Source organism: Heterocephalus glaber, unplaced genomic scaffold, assembly GCF_053883595.1.
Source record: "Heterocephalus glaber isolate CG9 unplaced genomic scaffold, H.glaber_assembly_v1.0 deba00001593, whole genome shotgun sequence".
Classification (NCBI taxonomy): Eukaryota; Metazoa; Chordata; class Mammalia; order Rodentia; family Bathyergidae; genus Heterocephalus; species Heterocephalus glaber.
Window position 1 is genome coordinate 11,636,472 of NW_028258368.1, and position 21,327 is coordinate 11,657,798.

General features: G+C 35.9%; 1 protein-coding gene across 6 annotated transcripts in view; it reads left to right on the forward strand.

Annotated features, from left to right (window-relative positions):
* Positions 1 to 21,327, forward strand: part of LOC101711466 (cAMP and cAMP-inhibited cGMP 3',5'-cyclic phosphodiesterase 10A) — a 339,917-nt gene that overhangs the window by 300,880 nt on the left and 17,710 nt on the right. For all 6 annotated transcript variants that reach the window (XM_087193588.1, XM_087193587.1, XM_004856934.3 and 3 more), the window contains one exon: positions 6,129 to 6,301. In XM_087193588.1, the coding sequence (XP_087049714.1) occupies positions 6,129 to 6,301 (173 nt within the window). The remainder of the gene's footprint in view (positions 1 to 6,128; positions 6,302 to 21,327) is intronic.

Consider the following 21,327-nt stretch of genomic DNA (forward strand, 5'->3'; position numbering starts at 1 on the left):
GCAACTGAGGTTTTGTTCATAAAATCTTTTCCTACACTGATGTCTTCAAGGGTTCTACCTACCCTCTGTTCCAACTGGTTCAGAGTTTCTATTTTAATATTTAGATCTTTAATCCATTTTGATTTTAGTTTAGTGCATGCTGAGAGATACAGGTCTAGTTTTAATCTTTGGCAAGTTGAAGCCCAATTTTTCCAGCACCATTTATTAAAGAGGCTATCTTTCCTCCAGTGAGGTTGTTTGGCTCCTTTGTCAAAGATGAGATGGCTGAGTGTGTCTGGCATTGTTTCTGCATCTTCTAATCTGTTCCACTGGTCCTCAGGTCTGTTTCTTTGCCAGTACCATGCTGTTTTTATCACAGTAGCTTTGTAGTAGAGTTGCAGGTTGGGAATTGTGATAGCCCCTGCCATGTCTCTGTTACCTAGAATTGCTTTTGCTATTCTGGGTCTCTTCTTGTTCCAAATGAATTTTTGGATTGTTTTCTCCAGGTCTGTGGTGAAGTATGCTGCTGTAATTTCAATTGGGATTGCATTGAATTTATATAGCAGTTTTGGAAGTATGGCCATTTTCACTATGTAGATTCTTTCTACCCAAGAGCAAGGGAAGCCTTTCCATTTTCTGATATCCTCTTCAATCTCTTTTTTAAGAATGTTATAGTTTTCAGAGTAGAGTTCTTGGATTTCTTTTGTTAGGTTGATTACTAGGTATTTCAATTTTGGGATGCTATTGTGAAAGGAATTCATTGCCCATTTCTCAGTGAGTCTGTTTTTGTGTACAGAAAAGTTATTGATTTTTGTGTGTTGACCTTGTATCCAGCTACTTGACTGAATTTGGTTATTAAGTCTAGAAGACTTTTGGTGGAGTTATTAGAGTCTTCTATATAGAGTCATCTGCAAATAATGACAATTTGACTTCTTCATTTCCTAACTTTATTCCTTTTATTTCTTTCTCTTGTCTAATTGCCGTGGCTAATGTTTCCAAAACTATATTGAACAGGAGTGATGGTGGACGTCCTTGTCTTGTTCCTGACTTTAGTGTGAAGGATTTCAGTTTTTGGCCTTTTAGTATGATATTGGTTGTTGGTTTTTCATAGATGGCTTTTATCAGATTGGGATATAGATTTTTTTGTAGGGTTTTAATCATAAATGCATGTTGGATTTTGTCAAATGCTTTTTGTGCATCTATTAAGATGATCATATGGTTTTTGTCCTTGGCTCTAGTGATACAGTGTATTACATTGATTGATTTGCGTATGTTGAACCATCCCTGCATCCTTGGGATGAATCCCAGTTGGTCAGGGTGTATGATCTTCTTGATAATCTTCTGCAGTCTATTTGCCAGTATCTTATTCAGGATTTTTTGCATCTATGTTCATTAGTGAGATTGGCCTATAGTTCTCTTTTTTGGTTGGGTCTTTCTCTGCTTTGGGGATCAAGGTGATGCTTGCTTCCAGGAATGAATTCGGGAGTATTATTTCCCTTTCAATTTCATTGAAAAGTTTAAACAGTAGTGGCAATAGTTCTTCCCTAAACATCTTGTAGAATTTGGCAGTGAAGCCATCAGGACCCGGGCTTTTCTTAGTTGGAAAGTTTTAAATTATTTTTTCTATTCCATTGATTGACATTGGATTGTTTAGAATTTTTAGGTCTTCTTTGTTCAACTTCGATAATTCATATGCATCTAGGAATCTGTCCATTTCTTCTGTGTTTTCCATCTTGCTGGTGTATAGGTTCCTGAAGTAGGCATTGATGATCCTCTGGATTTCTGCTGGGTCCTTTGTAATGTCATCCTTTTCATCCCTAATTGCATGGATTTGGGCCTTTTCTTTCCTTTTTCTGATAAGTCTGGCTAAAGGATTATCCGTTTTATTTATTCTTTCGAAGAACCAACTCTTGGCTTCATTGATTTTTTTGTATCGTTCTCTTAGTCTCCATTGAATTGATTTCTGCTCTGATCTTTGTAATTTCCACCTTTGCATAAGCTTTGGGTTTGTCCTGCTCTTCTTTTTGTAGAAGCTTAAGGTTCAGCATCAGGTTGTTTAACTAGGCTTGCTCTGTTTTCCTAATATAGGTATTCACTGCTATGATCTTCCCTACTAAGACTGCTTTTGTTGTGTCTCATAGATTCTGATATGTTGTACTGACATTGTCATTTAATTGTAGGAACTGTCTGATATCTTCTCTAATTTCTTTTGTGACCCATTGTTTATTCACAAGTGTGTTGTTTAATTTCCATGAGTTTATGAAATTTTTGCGGTTTCTTTTGTTATTGATCTCCAGTTTCATCACCCTATGGTGTGATAATATACAGGGGATAACTTCAATTCCTTAAGCATGTTCTATGAGTGAGTATGTGGTCTATTTAAGAGAACAACGCATGTGAAGCTGTAAGGAATGTGTATTCTGATTTTGTAGGGTGGAACACTCTGTAAACATGTTAAGTTCATTTGTTCTAGAGTTGGATTGACTTCTAGTATTTCGTTATTTTTTATCTAGTTGATCTATCTTTTTGAGACAGTGAGGTATTGAGGTCCCCCACTACTATTGTATTAGTGCTTATGTGATTTTTCACGTCCATTAGTATTTGTTTTATATAGTTGGGTGCACTAGTGTTTGCTGCATATATGTTTATGATTGTCATCTCTTCCTCTTGGATTGTTACCTTTACAGGTATGTAGTGTCCTTCTATGTCTCTCTTAATCAGTGTTGGTTTGAACTCCACTTGATCTGCAAAGAGGATAGCTACTCCTGCTCTTTTTTTGGATTCCTGTCACATGGAGTATTGTCTTCCACCCTTTGACTTTCGGTCTATTTGTTTCTTTTTGAATTAAGTGTGTTTCTTGTATGCAGCATATTATTGGATCTTGCTTCTTGACCCATTCTGCCAGTCTGTTTCTTTTGATTGGTGAATTGAGACCATTAACATTGATGGTTATAACTGAAACGTATTGACTTATCCTTTTCATGACTTTTTCTTTTTATTGGATCCTCCCCCTTTGCATTTAATTTCTTGTCATGCCTGATGGATTCATTCTGGTGGGCTTCCTGGGGTTGTGATCCTCATTGTCTTTTCCTAGGATATTGTCTAAAATTTTTTGGTGTACTGGTTTGGTATTCATGAAGTTCTTAAGGTGCTCTTTGTCATGAAAGTATCTCATTTCTCCATCAATTTTGAAAGATAGTTTTGCAGGGTACATCAATCTGGGTTGGAGACTATTTTCATTTAGGGCTTGAAATACGTCACTCCACACTCTTCTTGCCTTGTGCATTTGTGTGGAGAAGTCTGCTGTGATTCTGATGGGCTTTCTTTTGTATGTGATTTGTTTCTTTTCTATAACTGCTTATAGAACTTTGTTCTTGTGTTTGGTTTCTGGAATCTTTACTTTTATATACCTATGTATAGATTTTTTTTTGGTCACAGCTAGTTGGATTCCTATATGCCTCATTTATGTGTATGTCAAGTTCTTTTCCCCTATTTGGGAAGTTTTGTGCCATCACTTTTATCAACGGTTTTTTTATGTCATTTTCACCCTCCTGTTTCTTCTTTGACTCCAGTGAGTCTGATGTTAATGTTCTTTGCATTGTCTAGTAGCTGCTGGATTGATTCCTCATGATCTGTTACTGTTTTTAAGAAATTTTTCTTTTCCTGGTCACTAATTGCAATCCTGTCTTCTATATCTGAAATTCTGTCCTTGCATTGGCTCATTCTGCTGCATAAACTTTGAACGGAGTTTTTAATCTGGAAATCTGTTTTATGGATTCCATTTGTTTCCTATGTTGGGATTCCATCATGCTCCTCAGCTCCTCTATTTTTTTTATCTGTGTCCACTCTAGATTTATTAATCATGTCTTGTACTATGGGCACAATCTCTTCTGTTATCTGAGATATTATTTCTGATTTCATTTTTCCCAGATCCTCTTGTTGCCAGTTCAGAGAGTCCAGGTGGTTGTGTATCAGATTGTTCCATCTCGTTTCCCTTTGGGGTTGCTTTAGGTGATCTGGAGGTCTGATTTTCAGACTTTTTTATGTGTCTTCTCATTTCAGCGGATGCAGCCTGCTGTGTCTTTGTTGAGGAGACTTTTTTGTCACCCAGTGGTCTTGAATTCTCAGCAAGCCACTGAGCAACGTTTTCTCTGCTGCTCACCAGAACACCAATTCCTGGGTTCAGAGTGCTGGCCTTCTGAATCCCTGAGCTGACCTGTTGTCTGGGCGGGCTTCTGGCTGGGGTCTGTGCACACTTGAGATGGTATCTAGGTGTGCCCCTTGCAGGGGCCCCTATGTAGCTGTTGTCTGGGAGGGCCTTTGGTTAGGGGCTGTGCACCCCAGTTCCTGTTGTTTGCACAGGCTTTGGCTAGGGTCGCCACTTATCAATGGTATGGGGATGGGGCAAGACTCTGGGTATTGTTTGTGTGCCTGTACAGCTCTTCTCCAGGCGGGTCCCTGGCTGTGGCTGATGGTATGTCGGGCCTCTGGTGGAAGCCTGTGTGCCCATGCAGCTCCTTTCTGGGTGGACCCCCAGCCTGGGCAGGCATTCAGGAGCCTCCGGGTTTGGGATGGACCCTGATTGGGATCTGCCTACAGCTGTGCAGGTCTGGGTCACAAAGCCACTCCATGGGATCTGCATGCACTCACTGATGGAATGGCAGGCCTCTGTGTTTCTGTCTTTTCTTTAACACTATTCTGTAGTATGACATAACATTCTCATTAAGCAAGTGAGTTCAATGGTTGGCTTTTTCTCTGTCTGAGTGAGTCTTCTCTACAAATGTTTGTAGCTCTGTCCATTTTTCAGGATTTCCTTAATTTCCGAAGAATTTTGCTGCACTCATTGTTGATTCTCCCCCTCCTCTTCAGAAAGCTCTTCAGCTCCCATTCTCTGTTGCTCAGCCAGAAGTTGCTGATGTTCCTCTGTAGACAATTCCTCTGAGTGTTCCTCCACCAGTTCCATGACATCACCACTGTCTACCTGCAAGCCTATTGAGTCTGCCATAGTGACAGTGTCATCGAGCACAGGGACATTTGAAGGGTCAGGCTCCTCTACTCAACCTTGAAAGTCTCCCTCCTGTATAATTTTAGGCCACACTTTCTTCCAGGCAGATCTCAGTGTCCTTAGACAGACATTGGCCAGGATTTCTCAGTTAACTCCATACAGGAAATACTGGCATTCAGGTCATAACTCAAGACTTTGGTCATAAGTTAAAAGTAAAACTCTGGTCATAACCCAAGTTGTTCCTATGTGAGGCCAGTCATAACTCCAAGGTCTACTATAGTTCTCACTAGCAAGTATGGTTTCTGTGGTCTCAGCTGCTTCTGGATAGGCTATCCCTCTGCTTCCTCCATGTCCTTCACCATTAGTGACTTCACCCAGAAAAGGCCTCCCATATCTTCCAGGCCTGGGTTTAATTCAATAGTAGTCTATGCCACTTTATATTTTTTGAGTGCTCATATCCTTATGTATTCCCTTGAACTGAGAACTCCTTAAAAATGAGCTTACATTGCTTAGGCCCTTGAATATAGTAGATACTAAACTGTTAATGTCCTTCTATAAAGTGGAGCACTATAGACTAAAAATCTGCTAAAAATGGCTTTGTGTATATAAATATGCTGTTGTCTATAAAAAACATTTTTAATGTGTCTGAATGAATAAGTTAAGGTTGTAAGATATTTTTCTCTATGAAACAGAAAAGTAGATTATTATTTGTGATACAATCTGAAGTTGCCAAGTTGTCAAGTTGTCCTTCTAATCCCACTTCCAATATAATATACAAAACAGTAAAGTTTTTAATTGTGTTAAAAGACAAAGCCTATAGCTTACATATTTTATTTTTTTCAGCCATGTAGCTACAACAAATATTTAAAGAACTAGTTGTATTTAAGTTACTGGGATTTTGTAGTAGCAAATGATATTCCCTTTGTTAAAATAGTTTAAGTGGGAGGTTCATTGTTGGTGTAGTTTAAAGACAAACTGAATTATTATTTCCACTACAATCATTTAAGCTATTTTGTTATCTCCCAAAATTAGTCATTAATGGGCCAAGTGGCACTACTGACCATATTGCATCAAATAACTGAAAATGGCATGAGACCCTAGCTTGAAGCTTGCTACTGGTGGCTTTCTCTGTATTTTTCCATAGCTGGAAGGACACAACATCTTCTCGGCCCTGAGCTCCAGTGAGTATGAGCAGGTGCTGGAGATCATCCGCAAAGCCATCATCGCCACAGATCTTGCTTTGTACTTTGGAAACAGGAAACAGTTGGAAGAGATGTACCAGACCGGATCTCTAAACCTTCATAATCAGGCACATAGGTAAAAATAGCTTTACAAACTTTAGAAGTCCAGTAACTTGTTATATGGAATAAATTGATATTTTAAAAAGAAATATAATTTGGCATGAATTTGTATTTGACAGAAGAAATATAAAAATAATGCTTTTCTATTCTATGTGCATTTTTTTATATTTATTTTGATCATTTTATTTTTTAGCAAAATTTCTGACAGTACACTAGGCAGATAATTAAAATCCTAATCAGAATGTAAAGTAGTCACACATGAACTGGTACCTTTAAAATAAAAGGTTCTCCCTTAATTTTTTACAATCTGGGATTTGGCCATCAGCCTCAGACCCCAAAGTACATGAAAGTGGATTCACTTTTCAGAATCCAAATCCTGTTCTCCAGGCTAATGTGATTGATATATAAAACTGAAATTCCATTTTGTTGATCTACAGAAATATATTGCTTCACAAGGATCAGAATATTGGTCTTTGTGTGGTCAGAATCACTTAGAAAGCCAAGCAGCAACCAAAAGTTTGTCCAAGAACATTGAGTTAGAACAAGGAGTATCAAGTTAATTAAATGTTCTAATAGCATCAGGCTAAATTGGTTTGATGCCTTTTTTTCCAACGAAGAGTATCCTGCCTAGTGGATTCAGAGCTATGCCAAGTGTATTCATAATGACCCTACTCTCCCATCTTTGGATTATTTAAGTCCACTGCCAACTTGCCCCTCCCCTTGACAGTTCTTAGATGGTTAGCACCAGCATTCTCTGCTGCGACTCTCCTGTACCTTTTCCATGACTGACCAGTGCATAGTAAATGATTCTATCCTTATCTTTAGGTTTCTGAACATTCATTTACTGTTCTGTGCCAGTCTCTTCTTGTTCAGGTGCTTTGACTATCTCCTCTGTGATCCATTAAATACTAAACCTCTATGGTAGAGTCTGTTCTCAAGTTCTTATAAGAAATTTACTCAGGCATGCAAACACAAAACATTACTTTTACAAGTGGATACTGATATCTAATGAAGTTCACCTCATTGAGAATAAATATAGTTTGTATAATGATAACGACTTCTTTGATTACATAGAAGTTATTTGTGATTCAGTTTACCTTCAAATATGGACATATCCAGATTTGTGGAGCTTGACTCTCACACAAGATTGGGGAAATCTTTAAGAAAATCAGTACAAGACATTTGATTTTCACATACAGAAGGGCCCCTCCTAGGACTGCCAAAGGGGTCAGGGGTCAGTGAAGTTCTGTACAGGACCCTTAGGGTGTTCTAACTCCTCTGCCTGAAATCCAGCAGAGCAGTATGTCTACCATATTCTTATCTCCAACAGGTTGTGCTAAAATCTATACAAACAGGTGTTTGCTCACAGTTCTCTTTATTTAATGGCAATTGTAAGGTCAGAGAAAGCCTTCATGAAGCATGCTTTGGCTTCCCAAAACCCAGGTGCTTCCTTTTTTATTGCTGAATATATTATTTCTAGCTAACTTATTATAGTAATTATGATTAGAGAATAGAAAATTTAAACATCTAATTACAAATAATATTATTTAAGGTAGTTAATACAAATGTATTTGAGTGCTAATTGTGTGCTAATTATATAGTATATTACATACTATTAAGTAATTTTTTATACCTCATAATTTTAAAATTAATGCTTGTTTTAACAATTCAGTGTAGAGATGTATACAGGAAAAACTATAATATTTACTTTTTCTATATTCTAAAAATACCTGCTTATTTATTGAAATATCATATCATGAATTTTCTATATTTTTAAAAGATGTACGGATACACAGTATGTACAGTTAATACAAACCCATATTCTTTTTCCCTCTCTTCTGATTTTTAAAACATAAATGTGATTATACCAGATATATTCCTTTTTAGCGAGTTGAATAACCTTATGTAATGTGAAGTGGTACTACATAAAGGTTTACTAAACTTTTTTCATTGATGATCAGCGTTTCTAGAATTTTGCTTTATAAGTAGTGCTTCAATAAGTCTTGCCTAAAGTCTTTACTAGTGATATCTCAAAAAATATATAGCACATATTGCTAAAAATTGATGCACATATTAAATATTTTAAAAATATTTTAGAAATTCACACCTCTCCTAAGGATGAAAAATATTTCTCATTAATTTTCTGAATACTTACTCCATTGAACATATTTTCATGTTGCTTACTATTTATCATTCCCACTTCTGTGTTTATAATATTTGCTTATATTTTTCGAATAATTTATTTTTTTCTGATAATTTATTTTTAATAAATCATTTTACATTCTCTATTTTTGTTAAGGATATTAAATTTTTCTGTTATGCATTACAGATATCTTCTTAAGGTTACTTTCAAAAGTATTACACAGATTTTCTTTTCTCTTTCATTGCTACACCAAATCCTGAGCCTTCAGACACACTAGGCAAATGCTCTGCCTCTGAGCTACACCCACAGTACAGTACCAGTTTTTCTCTTCTGTAGAAAGACACTTTTTTGATAAAATTATATGGGTTGTATTTTATCACTTGTAAATTTAATTTTCCCATCTATAACTGGAAATAGATTCCAGTATACATAGGTATGAATTTTTGTATAGTTACATTTTTCTGCATCTGGTAAACTTTGGTATATCATTTCATACATATCAAAAAATTCGTGCATTTCATGTTTTATTTCTTCTTTCATTATTCATTATTCTATTCATATCTTCAGACTAGTGTAATAAAGCACTGCTAAATGAGTGGTTTAGAACAATAGAAATTTGTTCTCTCATTGTTCTGGAGACCAGAGTTCTAATATCAAGTTAACAAAGAGGCTCACCCCTGGGAGGCTCCATCATCACAGACTTATCCTCTCACTGTTATCTCTGTGTTCACATGGATTTCTTCTTTCTTTGTCTCTCTTTAACTTTCTTATGAGGACACTGGTCATTGGATTAAGGAACTTCCCTTTTCCAATATATCTTTATCTTAACTGTTACCTCTGCAACAACCCTATGTCTACATAAAGTCACAACCTGAGAAATTGAAAGTTAGGATTGCAGACACAATTCAAATCATAACAATTATATGAGTGTATTTTTAAGATTTCAAGTTTCTTTCTAGTATGATTCCATTGTTCACACTTTTGGCATTATTTCTGTCCTTTTAACTTTATTGAGGACTATTTTATTGCCTGGCATAAGGTCTGTCTTGTCGAATGCTTATGTGTCCTCAAAGAGAATATATATTCTTCTGTTGTTGGGAAGAGTGTTCTCTGTATAGCTTTTGGGACTCTTTTAGGATTACTCAAATTTTATGTTTCCTGCTCCTGTAGTTTTCTGCCTCCCTATTTTATTCACCATTGAAAGTAGATTATTGAAGCCCAAATATATTGTTGAATTCTTTGTTTCTCCCCTCATTTCTGCCAGTTTTGATGCATGATATTAGGTTCATATATGTTGTAAACTGTTTTAATGTTTCTGGCAAATTGACCCTTTTATTCTTATAATATATCCATCCTTCTCTCTAGTAATATATTTTGTTTTAAAATCAATTTTGCGTGAATCAACATATCTACTACAATGTTTTGTAGTTGATATTTGCATGATATCCTTACCTATCCTTTTATTTATAACTTATTTACATCTTTGAATCTAAAATGTTTCTTTATCCGACAGCATATACCTGGGTACTGTCTCTTCATCCAATCTGACAATCTCTGCCTTTTGATTAGGTCATATGTCCTAGTGTCTTTGCATATGTGTTAAGTTTTATTGAAATCTAAACATTTTAGATAATAACAGCAATTCTAGGTACCTTTTTTCATCATCCATGTTATTATTATTTGTCTATTTATTTAATGACTGGATGGATTGTCTTGATGAAGTCTTTGTACCTCGCCTCCCCCTCCAAGGGTTCAGCCTCTGCCCTGACTCCAGTGGGGTGACTGGTTTTGGCATTTCTTTCTCTTTTTTTTTAATATTTCTGTTCCTGACCACACCTTACACTCAAGCTCAAATAATCATCCCCTGGTTGCTTTATTTTTTACAAAATGTCCCAGGGCAAAATTTGCTTTAATGACTGATCCAATCAAACCAAGGCTCCCTTCAAGGTTGAAACAACTCCTGAGGTTGTTGTTTGAGATTTGTTCTGACCACGGGAAGCTCTTCCTGGCTGTCTCTTTCCCACTTTCCTCAGCAAACTTTCCTGCAGTTTATTCTGTTATCTCCAGGAATATGTCGCTGTTCTCCCAGTTGCCTCTCCCACAATCCTGCTGTTCATAGAACACCCTTAGGGAACTGTCATTGGCTGGTAAGTGATAAAGGACTACCCACCTTGAGAGAGAGAAAAGTATGAACTGTCTTGCCCATTTTTCCACTGGGGGCAATTTCTTGACTGTGGCACAGGGAAGTGGAGCCAAAGAAGAGCATTGTACAAGCACTGAGTACAATTTTGGGACAGGAACATTATGCACATGTGCAAGGACTCTGTGGAGGCTCCTCCTGGGCCATTGGCTGGGTCATTACTGGTTGCTCACACCCAGGTGACACTCCAGGAGGGCTAGCAGGGCAGCTGTTGCAGGCTGAGAGTAGTACAGAGATGGTGAGGTTGCAGTGTTTGGAAACAGACGTCCAGCCCACCAAGGGTGAAGGAACAGCTAGAACACAGTGAGGCCAAGTCATGGAGTCATGGCCCAGCATGAGTTGGGATGACACCTGATCTTCTTGACCAAAGCCTAAATGTCATCCTCCATGGTTCCAAGGAGAGCCAGCCATGAAGGAACTTCTGGGCACAGCAAAATTCAGAAGTAAGACAGCACTGTCTAGATTCCCTACAGTGAACTGCCAAAAACAGAAGTCAGCAAACCAGGACCTCCCACCAAATCTGATGTGTGACCCTGATTTCCTACACAGCCCATGAACAGAGAATGAGTTTTACATTTTTGAAGAGATAGTAAAAAGAAAAGAACAAAAAATGAGAATATGCTACAGATATTATATGTGGACAACAAAGACCAAAATATTTACTCTCTGGCCTTTTACAGATATAAAACAGAAAATTACTAAGCTTGTAAAGAAGCAAGATAATGGGACCATAATAAATTTTAAAAAGCCAGAAAAACACATCCCAGAATGACCCAGATTTGGAATTAATAGTCAAATTTTTGGAATTAATAGTCCCTTGACTATTGTAGTCCCTTTAAAGCAGCTACTGTAAATATGTTCAAGATCTTAAACAGAAATTTGTTTTAACATATTAACAAATGCAGAATTTCAGTACAGAAATAAAATTATGAAACAGAGGCAAATAGAAATGTGAGATAGTAAAGTATGAAAGAGAAACAACATCTACCAAAGGGATAAAAGCTATACTTGTGATGTGTGTTTCTCATTTTAAAAAACGAAGAGCAAAAGACATGGACATATTCAAAGTACTATCGACTCCAAATTCTGAAATATTAGAAATATTCTTTGAAAATAAGGCTGAAATAAAGATATTTTCATGATAAATCTGGGAAAATTTGTTGTCAGAAGACTTGAACTACATGAAATTCTAAGAAAAAAATCCAGGTTAATGAATTAACAATAAAAACTTCAGTCTAGAGGAAGGTATGAGAATTATCAAAAGCAGTAAATATGTGAGTACTGAGAACAGACTAACAGATTAGTTTTTCTTTTCCTCTAACATCCATAAAAGATAAATGAATGGTTAAAGCACTAATAATACCATGCTAAGGTAGGGTTTATATCTGATGTCATTTTAAATTAAATGTGAAAGCAGTAGCACAAAGGATAAGGATGTACAGAATTAGAGTGTTGCGAGTTACTAACGTTGTTAAGAATAAAGAGTAAAGTGCTAAGTGGAATGATACTAATTTTATGTAGCTGTGATAAGTCTGCATATTGTTTTCTCTAGGCAATTCATGAAAAAAAGAGAGGAAAATATTGAATAGTAAAAGTGCCTTTGATTAACCCATATGGAGTATTAAGAAAGGAGAAATAAGAATGGATGTAACAAATAGAAACAGGAAGATGACAGACTTGAACCCCATAAAAACCAAAAACCAAATTAAATTTAAATGGACTAAATACATGAATTACCTAGAAATGATTATATCAGGTAAAATAGCAAGGCTAAATTCTGTATTGTCTATAAGATGTATCTTCTAAATAGAAAGATAAATTAAAAGAAGGGATGGAAGATTGTATTTTATACAAATAGCATTTTTTTAAATAAAGAAGAAAACTAGTGTGACTATATTAAAATTAGAGGGGATGTAAAGAGGGCCAGTTTGCCATCCTAATATGACATAACAAACCAAAACATACATGCACCTAACTGCAGAGCTGTAGAGACACATGAACAAAAGCTGGAAGAATGAAAAGCAAAAAGACAAATCAAAGATCTCAGGGAGTTTCACATCCCTCTTCAAAAGACATACAAAGAATTATCTATGAGTTAGCACGGCTAGGGAATGAACAGCACCATCAACTTGACCTAATCTAAATTTATAAAACACAACTACAGAATATACATTCTTTCCAACTAAGTATGGATCATGTACAAGATAAACTACTGGGACATTAAATCTCATAAAATTTCGAAGACTGAATTTTTGTCATGATGCAAGTAAATGAAATATCTAGAAGTTAAATGACATACTGCTAAATAGTAAACTATAGGTAAAAGGGGAAATCAAAGAATATCTCAAACTTATAATGAAAATAAACCATATCAAAATTTGTAGGATACGGCTAAAATAGTACCAAGGGGAAAATTAATAACTTTAAATGCCTATATTAATCAATTATTAAGGTAACACTTTAAGCAACTATAAAAAAGAAAGTAAATTAAAGCCAAATTTGAAGAAAGTAAATAATTAAGATAGTTGTAAAAAAATAAAACATTAGGCCCGGGGATTTAGCTCAGTGGTTCCGTCACCTGCCTCATAAGCCAAGGACCCGAGTTCGATCCCCACTACCAAAAAAAAAAATCAAGGAAGCAAACAATAGAGAACATTTAAATGTCAATAGTGGGTTCTTTGCAAAAACATAATACAATGGATAAGCTCTAGTAAGACTAATAATGAAAGGAAACAGAAAATACCAATCATTAATATTGAGAGGAAAAGAAAGGATATCACCACAAATTGCAGATATGGAGGAAATAAATTATTACAAATGAAAATCATGTTGACAAGTTTGAAACAGATGAATGGCTAAATTCCTTGAAAAATGCAACTTAACATGAACCCAAAAAAAAAAAAAAGGCAGAAAATCTGAATATTCTCTTAAAGAATGTAATCTTTTTCTTTTTTTGTACCAGAGATTGAACTCAGGACCTTGCACTTGTGAGGCAGACGGTGGCACCGCAGAGCCAAATTCCTGGCCCAAAGAATGTAATCTTAAAACAAATTTTAAAAGCCTCATCCAGGGCCATACCTTGTTATTTCACTTGGAAATTCTATCAAGTAATCTCATACAAAATCTTTCCAAAAATGAGAATAGGAATTATTTCCCATCCTGACACCAAAATCAGACAAAGAAATTTCAAAAATAATAAGTTCAAAAATAGTAAATGAAGTCAATATTGCTCATGTACATAAAAGAAAAAATCTTAAAGTGTAGCAAAGTCATATATGGAAGGACAATATATCATAGCAGGTGAATTTTGCAGGATTACTCTACTTGCTAATGAATATAATTCACCATGATAAAGGAATGAAGAAGAAATACCATATGATCCTTTCAACAAATTTGGGAGAAGTCTTTGACAAAAGTTAACCTGCATCTATGGAGAAGGGATCTCAGCAAACTAGGAATAGATGAGTGCTTCCTAAATTTGATCAAAAAAAAAAAAAAAGGAAAGAAATCACCTTTGAAGATGTGGTAGACACTACGATGATAAATTATATAGTAAACACTTACCTTCTAAGCCAACCAAATCAAGGCTGGTCTCTCTGACCAGTTCTGTAATACTTGGATATACCATATTTATGGATTATAAAATTTAGTATTGCTAAAATATCAGTTACCCACAAATGTGTCTCAAAAAATAAATACTAGCAGTCTTATTTCTTTATTTAGGTATTCACTAGCTGACATCAAATTTATATAGATATAAAATACCTAGAGTGGTCAAAGCAAAAATCACATTTGCGGGACTTAATGACCTCTTTCAAAGCTTACTATATAAAGTAATAGTAATTAAGAGAATACTGGTGTTAGGACAGACAAATACCCTGGTGAAACAAGCTTACAGAGAACTTACAGTATGTAGCCTGCTGATTTCCATCCCAGGTTCAAGAAAATTTAATGTGGAGATAGATATTTTCTTCGGAAAGTGATTCTTGAATTACTGGAGTTTCAGTTGGAAGATAGACTTAAATGTAAGAGCTAGAATTATAAAATCTCTAGCACTAAACACAGGGAAAGTCTTCATGTGCACATGGAAAGGTCATACCTTCAAATAATTAGATTTCATCTTATTAAAACTTAGGATTTTTAAAAGATATCTTCAAGGAAATAGAGAAGCCACAGAGAATAAAGAAATGCTGTTGATATTTAGTAAGGATCTTATACAACTCTTATAACCCAATAATAAGACAAAGTAAAAATTACATAAAAATTTTTATGTACCATAAATGCAAATGAACATGAAATTTGTTCAATGTTTCTAATCATAAGGAACATTTAAATTAAAATTACACTGATATCTCACTGTGTACCTACTGGAATGACCAAAATTAAGACCAACAATATCAAGTGCTGACATAACCTGAAGCAACTGGAATGTACATATATTGCTGGTAGAAGTTAAGAACATGTACCACCACTGCAGGAAGAACCTCTGGGTTTTCTCTTTTTTTTTTTTTTTTCTTTTTTTTTGGTACCGGGGATCAAACTCAGGTCCTTGTGCTTGCAGGGCAGGTGGCAGCACCACTGAGCTAAATTCCCGGCCCAACATCTGGGTTTTCTTATAAAGCTAAGTATGTTCCTACACTGGCCAAGCCAGCCATCCCTTGGTATTTACTTAGGAGAACTAATATTGATGCTATTATTTGAACACAAGTGTTTGTAGCAGCAGCATTCATGATATATCCAATGGAAAACAAATCAAATGTCACAATAAGTGGATGCTAGGCAATTTCCAGTGTTTATGCAAGGAACACTGTGCTAATCAGCAATAACAATTATGAACTGCTGATTCATGTGAGAATATGGCTGAATTGCACAAATATTAAATTGACAAAAATAGTACATACTCTAATAACATTTTTATAAAGTTCTAGAATAGGCAAAATTAATAGTATTTGTGATAGAACTCAAATTGGCAGTTGGGCTCAATGAACGACATTGACAGAAAAAAGGGCGAGAGGAGAGGTCTCTGGGTACTGGAAGTGTTTGTGTTGTCATTGGGGTGGTGACATATTACTCAGCTTTCCAGTCTCTGGGATAGAATACTGAACACGCAAAATTAAAGGAAGAGAGGTTCACAGTTTCAGCAGGTTCAGCCCATGGTCAGCTGGGTCCAAGGAAGAAATGGCATAGTGGTAGAAAACTACTCACCTCACAGCAACCAGAAAGCAAAGAGAAAGAAGAGAGAAGCTGGGGACAAGAATACAGGTCACACCCCCAGTGACAGAAGACTACCTCTTCTGACCAAACTTCCCAACATGAGACTTTTGGGAAACATTTTAGTTCTAATCCATAACAGCTGGTTTCTGACTGTACTTGTCTTCACACTCACTGGTCTATGTACTTCAGGATTATGTATTTCATTCTTTACAAATTATATCAATTAAAAAATATGATACAACATATGATCTAGAAATTTGATGTGATAAAATATGAAACATTTTTATTCCTTGTATTTTGTTCTTAAACAAGGAAAATTATATGAATTGCATTGTTACAAGAAGTCTTTAAATAAAATCTCTAAGAGATTAAACTAGTATGGTTCTTAATTTACCAAGTAAAATACATCTTACTGTTAGGTGATTAAGAATTAATAAGAACTGTACATTGTAATAACTAAACTTTTAACTCACTTCAGAATTATTAATGAGTACAAAAATTTACACAGGTGACTGTGACGGCGTTAAGCACCTTCCTTAGATTTCTTTATGAGAAGAAATTGTGTGTATGTGGAATTGCCCAGCACCGCCATCCTATGTGGTTACAGGATATGGTTCACATAGTTTGGTCACTGGAAAGCTTCTCTGGGCTCTGGGCTGCCCCAAAGAATATTGAAACTCTTCCTTTATGTCCCAAGACTGTTTATGGGAGCTCTTTGTGATATTTGAGCTAACCCAGACATCTCTTTCCTGTAACTAGTTTTTATCCTGCTCCATCTCTCCTTTTCAAAGAGAGGGTTTGCTACATCTGCGTGTTCCACAGTGGGCATCATTTGTGTCTCGAGTCACTTTTTTTCTTTTGGTTCTGGGGATCGAACTCGGGACCTTGTGCTTGTGAGGCAGGCGCCGGAACCACTGAGCTAAATCCCTGGCCTCAAGTCACTTTTTTATGAGAGAGACATTTGTACTCAGGCATTTACCACAGTGTCAGAATAACTCAGTGAGGACTGCACAGATTAGCAGGTATGTTCCCCAGAGTGTACCAACTTTTATTTTACCCTTGTTTTCTTGCCTCTTTGATTCTTGTTGAGAAGAATAATGATTGAGTCCTTTCTAACCCACACATTGTCCTTAAGTGTTGTTCTGAGTGGGTGGTTTTTCTCTACTTATATAAGCTGATGAGCTTTCTGCATACTTTTTAACTTTTATTTTTATTCATTTTGTCTGTTGTGGATTAAGGTATGGTTTTAAGCTGAAAACATAAATTAGAGGGAAAACAATATATATTTACATTATTTTCCCTCTAATTTTTTATTGTGGTAAAATGTACATGGTATAAAATTTACCATTTTAAGTATGTAATTCAATGATGCTAAATACACTCATAATATTATGCTACCATCACCACTCTCTTTTGTCACCAAAGCTTTTTGCATTTGTAAAACTGATACTCGATGCCCATTAAACACTAACTCCCTGTACTCTCCTGCTCCAGCCCTTGCAAACCACAATTCTACTTTGCCCACCTATGATTTTTATTATTCTAATTTATTTATAGAAGAGAAATCAGTTTTTTTGTGATTGATTTATTTCTTAGTATAATGTCCTCAAGATTCACCCATGTATATCTTTTTCAGGGTGAATAATATTCCTTTTCATGTATGCACCATGTTTTGCTTATCCATCCATCAGTGGACAATTGGGTTGCCACTGTGAACATATGTGTACACATACCTCTTCAAGACTATGTCTTCAATTCTTTTGGGTAGATAGCCAGAAGTAGAATTACTAGTAGTTTTATTTTTTACTTTCTGAGGACCCCACATCATATTGTAGCAGTTCTACAAATCTACATTCCCACCGATAGTGCACTAAGTTTCCAATTTCTTCATATCCCTACTCCCACTTGATATTTTCTGGTTTTGTTCCATGTTGTGTATATGTTTTTTGTATGGTATTAGGTAAGTGTCCAATCTCATTCTTTGTCTGTGGATATCCATTTTACAAACAACATTTGTTGAAAAGATTTTCCTTATTAGTTTTGGCACCTTTGTTGAAAATCTTTTGATTGTATACATGTGGGGATTTTTCTGGGCTCTCTCTTCCACCATAGCCACTCTATACTATATGTCTGTCTTGATTCCATACCACACTGCCTTAATTAGTGTTTTTTTGTTTTTTTGCTAAGTTTTGAAATCAGGAAGTAAGAATCCTCCAGCTTTGTCTTCTACAAGATTGTTTTTGCTTCTCAGGGTCTCCTTGAGATTCTATATGAATTTTAAGGTGGGTTTTTCTAGTTCTATAGAAACTAAATTTGACAATATTTTACACACACTGGTCTACACACATAGTCTGCTCTGTGGCACCTGGTCCATTCCAGATATGGACAGTATTATCTCAGCCCAACTCTGAGTCAAAGCACGATATTCTCTTTTTTCACAACTATGTAGTACAGTGTGATAGGTAATCTTTTGTAGGAAAAGATATAAAGTATTCTAGGTAAAGCCAGATGGTCTTATACACTTGTAGCTCTTTTATCAGTTTGGAATTCATTTGTTCTATGAAAAAGAAATCCTAATGACCAGTGGCTTAAAAAGGTTTTACTTGTATTCTCAATCACACTGTAGGTAGTTGCTTGCTGAAGTTCAGCAGCTTGAAGATCCCATTAGAATGCCAGGCTCTATTTCTCTACCCTGTCATCCTTGGCATTGTCAACATAAATAACAGAGAATAATTCTCCACGTTATTTGGGAGTAGCATCACAATGGAGGCATGAATGTCATAGCAAAATATGCACATATTGAAGGAGTCTGAGGTAAGAGAAAGTTTTTTAAATCAAAATGAAGAGGACAGGGCCTGGGGATTTAGCTCAGTGGTTCTGCTGCCTCCCTCCCAAGCTCAAGGTCCCGAGTTCGATCCCTGGTATCACACACACACACACAAAAGTGAAGAGGACAGTACATTTTTATTATACAGTAATCCTTGGCCACAGGGTGAAAATCAAGGATGTTCAAGGATCAGCAAAGTGGAACCACTCTGAAGTTGGACAGCTGTTGGGCAGGTGTCCTTACAGAAGTGTTCACTGTGTAAGTTCACAGCAATCTTTGTGCAAGGTTATGGTTCTGGCAGTCTTTTATGAATGGTTTCTTTTAGCAGGCAGGCATGCATGAGATACCTTCCCTTATAACCTCTCTGCTTTGTTATTTTTGAGTATAACATGATAAAAGTGACTTCATTTTGTTTCAGACAGCTTTCACAGCAAATTAATCACACAAATCTCGAGTTAGTTAGCCAGTGCGTAGGTCCTCTTTTTTCCTGTGGCTCATTCAGCCTTTATGCCATCATTCTGAAGCTGAATGCCACCTATTTTCTTATGTTTTTGAACTTTGTTCACAGTCTTCATTTTCTGATCTCTGCTCTTTGTCTTTTGTGCTCATCAATGGTCCTTGTCACCTGTCTCTGATATTTACTATTATGTCAGTATTATTATGTCACTTGTTAGTATTGACGTTATGGTCAAAACTTGGCTTAATGGTAGTAGATGTGGTGGTTTAAATGTCTCTTCTAAAACTCATGTTGAGGTTTAATTCCCTTGTAACAATATTAAGAGAGGAGATCTTCAAGATGAGATTTGGCCATGAGGATGCTTCCCTCAGAGTGCAGTAAGGCTGTTAGTGAGACAATGGGCTGGTTGTCTCCAGAGTGAGCTCCTGACAAAAGAATAAGTTTTTTCTGTCTCATTTGAGATTGTTTGCCCTTGTACTGTGTCATGGCACAATAGGAAAAGAGGATTTACTAGTGACATAAAGACAGGAAGAGAAATATAGAGCATCAAACAGAAAAGATAGAAATCATCTGTAAACCAGTGTACTTGATTTCTTACTGAAATCACCCTTATTGCACTTTCCCTGGCTACAGCTGAAAGTAAATGTCATGTTTGGAAACCAGCTCTGGACTCAAGCCAAGGGTAGGCAAAATGTCACTTTAACTGTTTTTTAGTGAACCTAGAGGTGATGGTCTCCTATTGACTAAGTATGACTAGATATGGTCTTGCCTGAGGACCACTCTAATAAATAAGGATCACAGTGTGGTGTAAGTACAACATCAAGTTAAAGCATCCTTTCACACATTAAAATGATAAGTATATAAGTTGTTGGCAGGTTTTATCATTTTTATATCCTTCCATTTATTGTTGGAGCAACCTCTCTTGCATATTAAACTGATTTCATAATTTTAGAATTGAAAATTATCATTGAAATAATTTTTGTGATTTATTATAGCTCTAAAATCATTGGGAATATACAAATTTAAATGTTTATTCTCTTACTCCCAGGAAATATTTGTGCCCCTTCAAAGGAAATTCCATTGCTCCACTTCTTTCAGTCTCTCTTTAATTTAGATTAAGTGCACAACAAGGAAAGTGTATAATATTAAACCCTTGAGCAATTCTGTTAAAGGGGATTTATTCTTAATTCAGAAATAGAACATGCAGAGTTCTGTATTTTTATGGAACTGCTGCTGTGTCCTCTGAAGAAGAACAAGTGTGCCTATGTGTGATTTCCCAGACCGTGACACAGTTACCCTAACATTCTCTGGTTGTCCCAGCAGCTGATAGTCCTTACCTGCTACAGCAAATGCAGGGGGTGGCCTCAGTCTGTGAGGTGTGTTAGGTCCACACTGAAGAGCTTCCACTGTGGGGAAACTAAATTCTAAAGTGAATGTTTTGATTTGAAGTTACTCACGGAATCCTTTGTTCCTCTCTGAGTGACTTCAGCTCAGACTAACACAGGGTCTGTCCAGGTAGATTGTAATAATGGGAGGCCCTTTTGGGGGCACATTTGCTCCATTCATTTTCTCTTCAGTTAGGATTTCTTTTTCTCTCTTAATGATACTTTTAAAAGAAGCAACACATTCAGCGTTCTGTGGAATTAACTGAAATTTAAAATATATTTTAATGAGATAATCACTGTATCATATTTATGCTTATATTAAAGAATTACCATTAATGTCATTGGAAATACTTTCTAAAAACTCTTCTATGATTTTAGTTCTATGGCTATTCACATGTTTTCAGAGACATTGCTCCTTCCTTAGCGTAATTAGATAAGATTTAAGTTATTCAATCCAGTGATTTAAAATTCCTTAAAGGTAAGTTTAAAAGCAAGATGAAAAATGTTAAACTGATAACTGAAGGGGAAAAGGATTTACCTAAACTCTTTGCAAATACTATGTATTACCTTTAAAAAATAAAAGAATCAAAATGAGGCTCAATGGCAGCTATGTCCCCTCTGCATCGCAGGTGCTTGCTTTTTCCTTAGCCCCTGGATCCTCACTTTTCCCAGCCACTCCAGCATTTGTAAGACTCCCTCACAGTGGAAAACTGGTCTTTGGTACATATCAATACACTTTTGATTATGGTAAATTATTCAAAAGAAATTACAAGGAGCCAATATAAAATTAGAGAATTTGTTAATTAAATATTGATT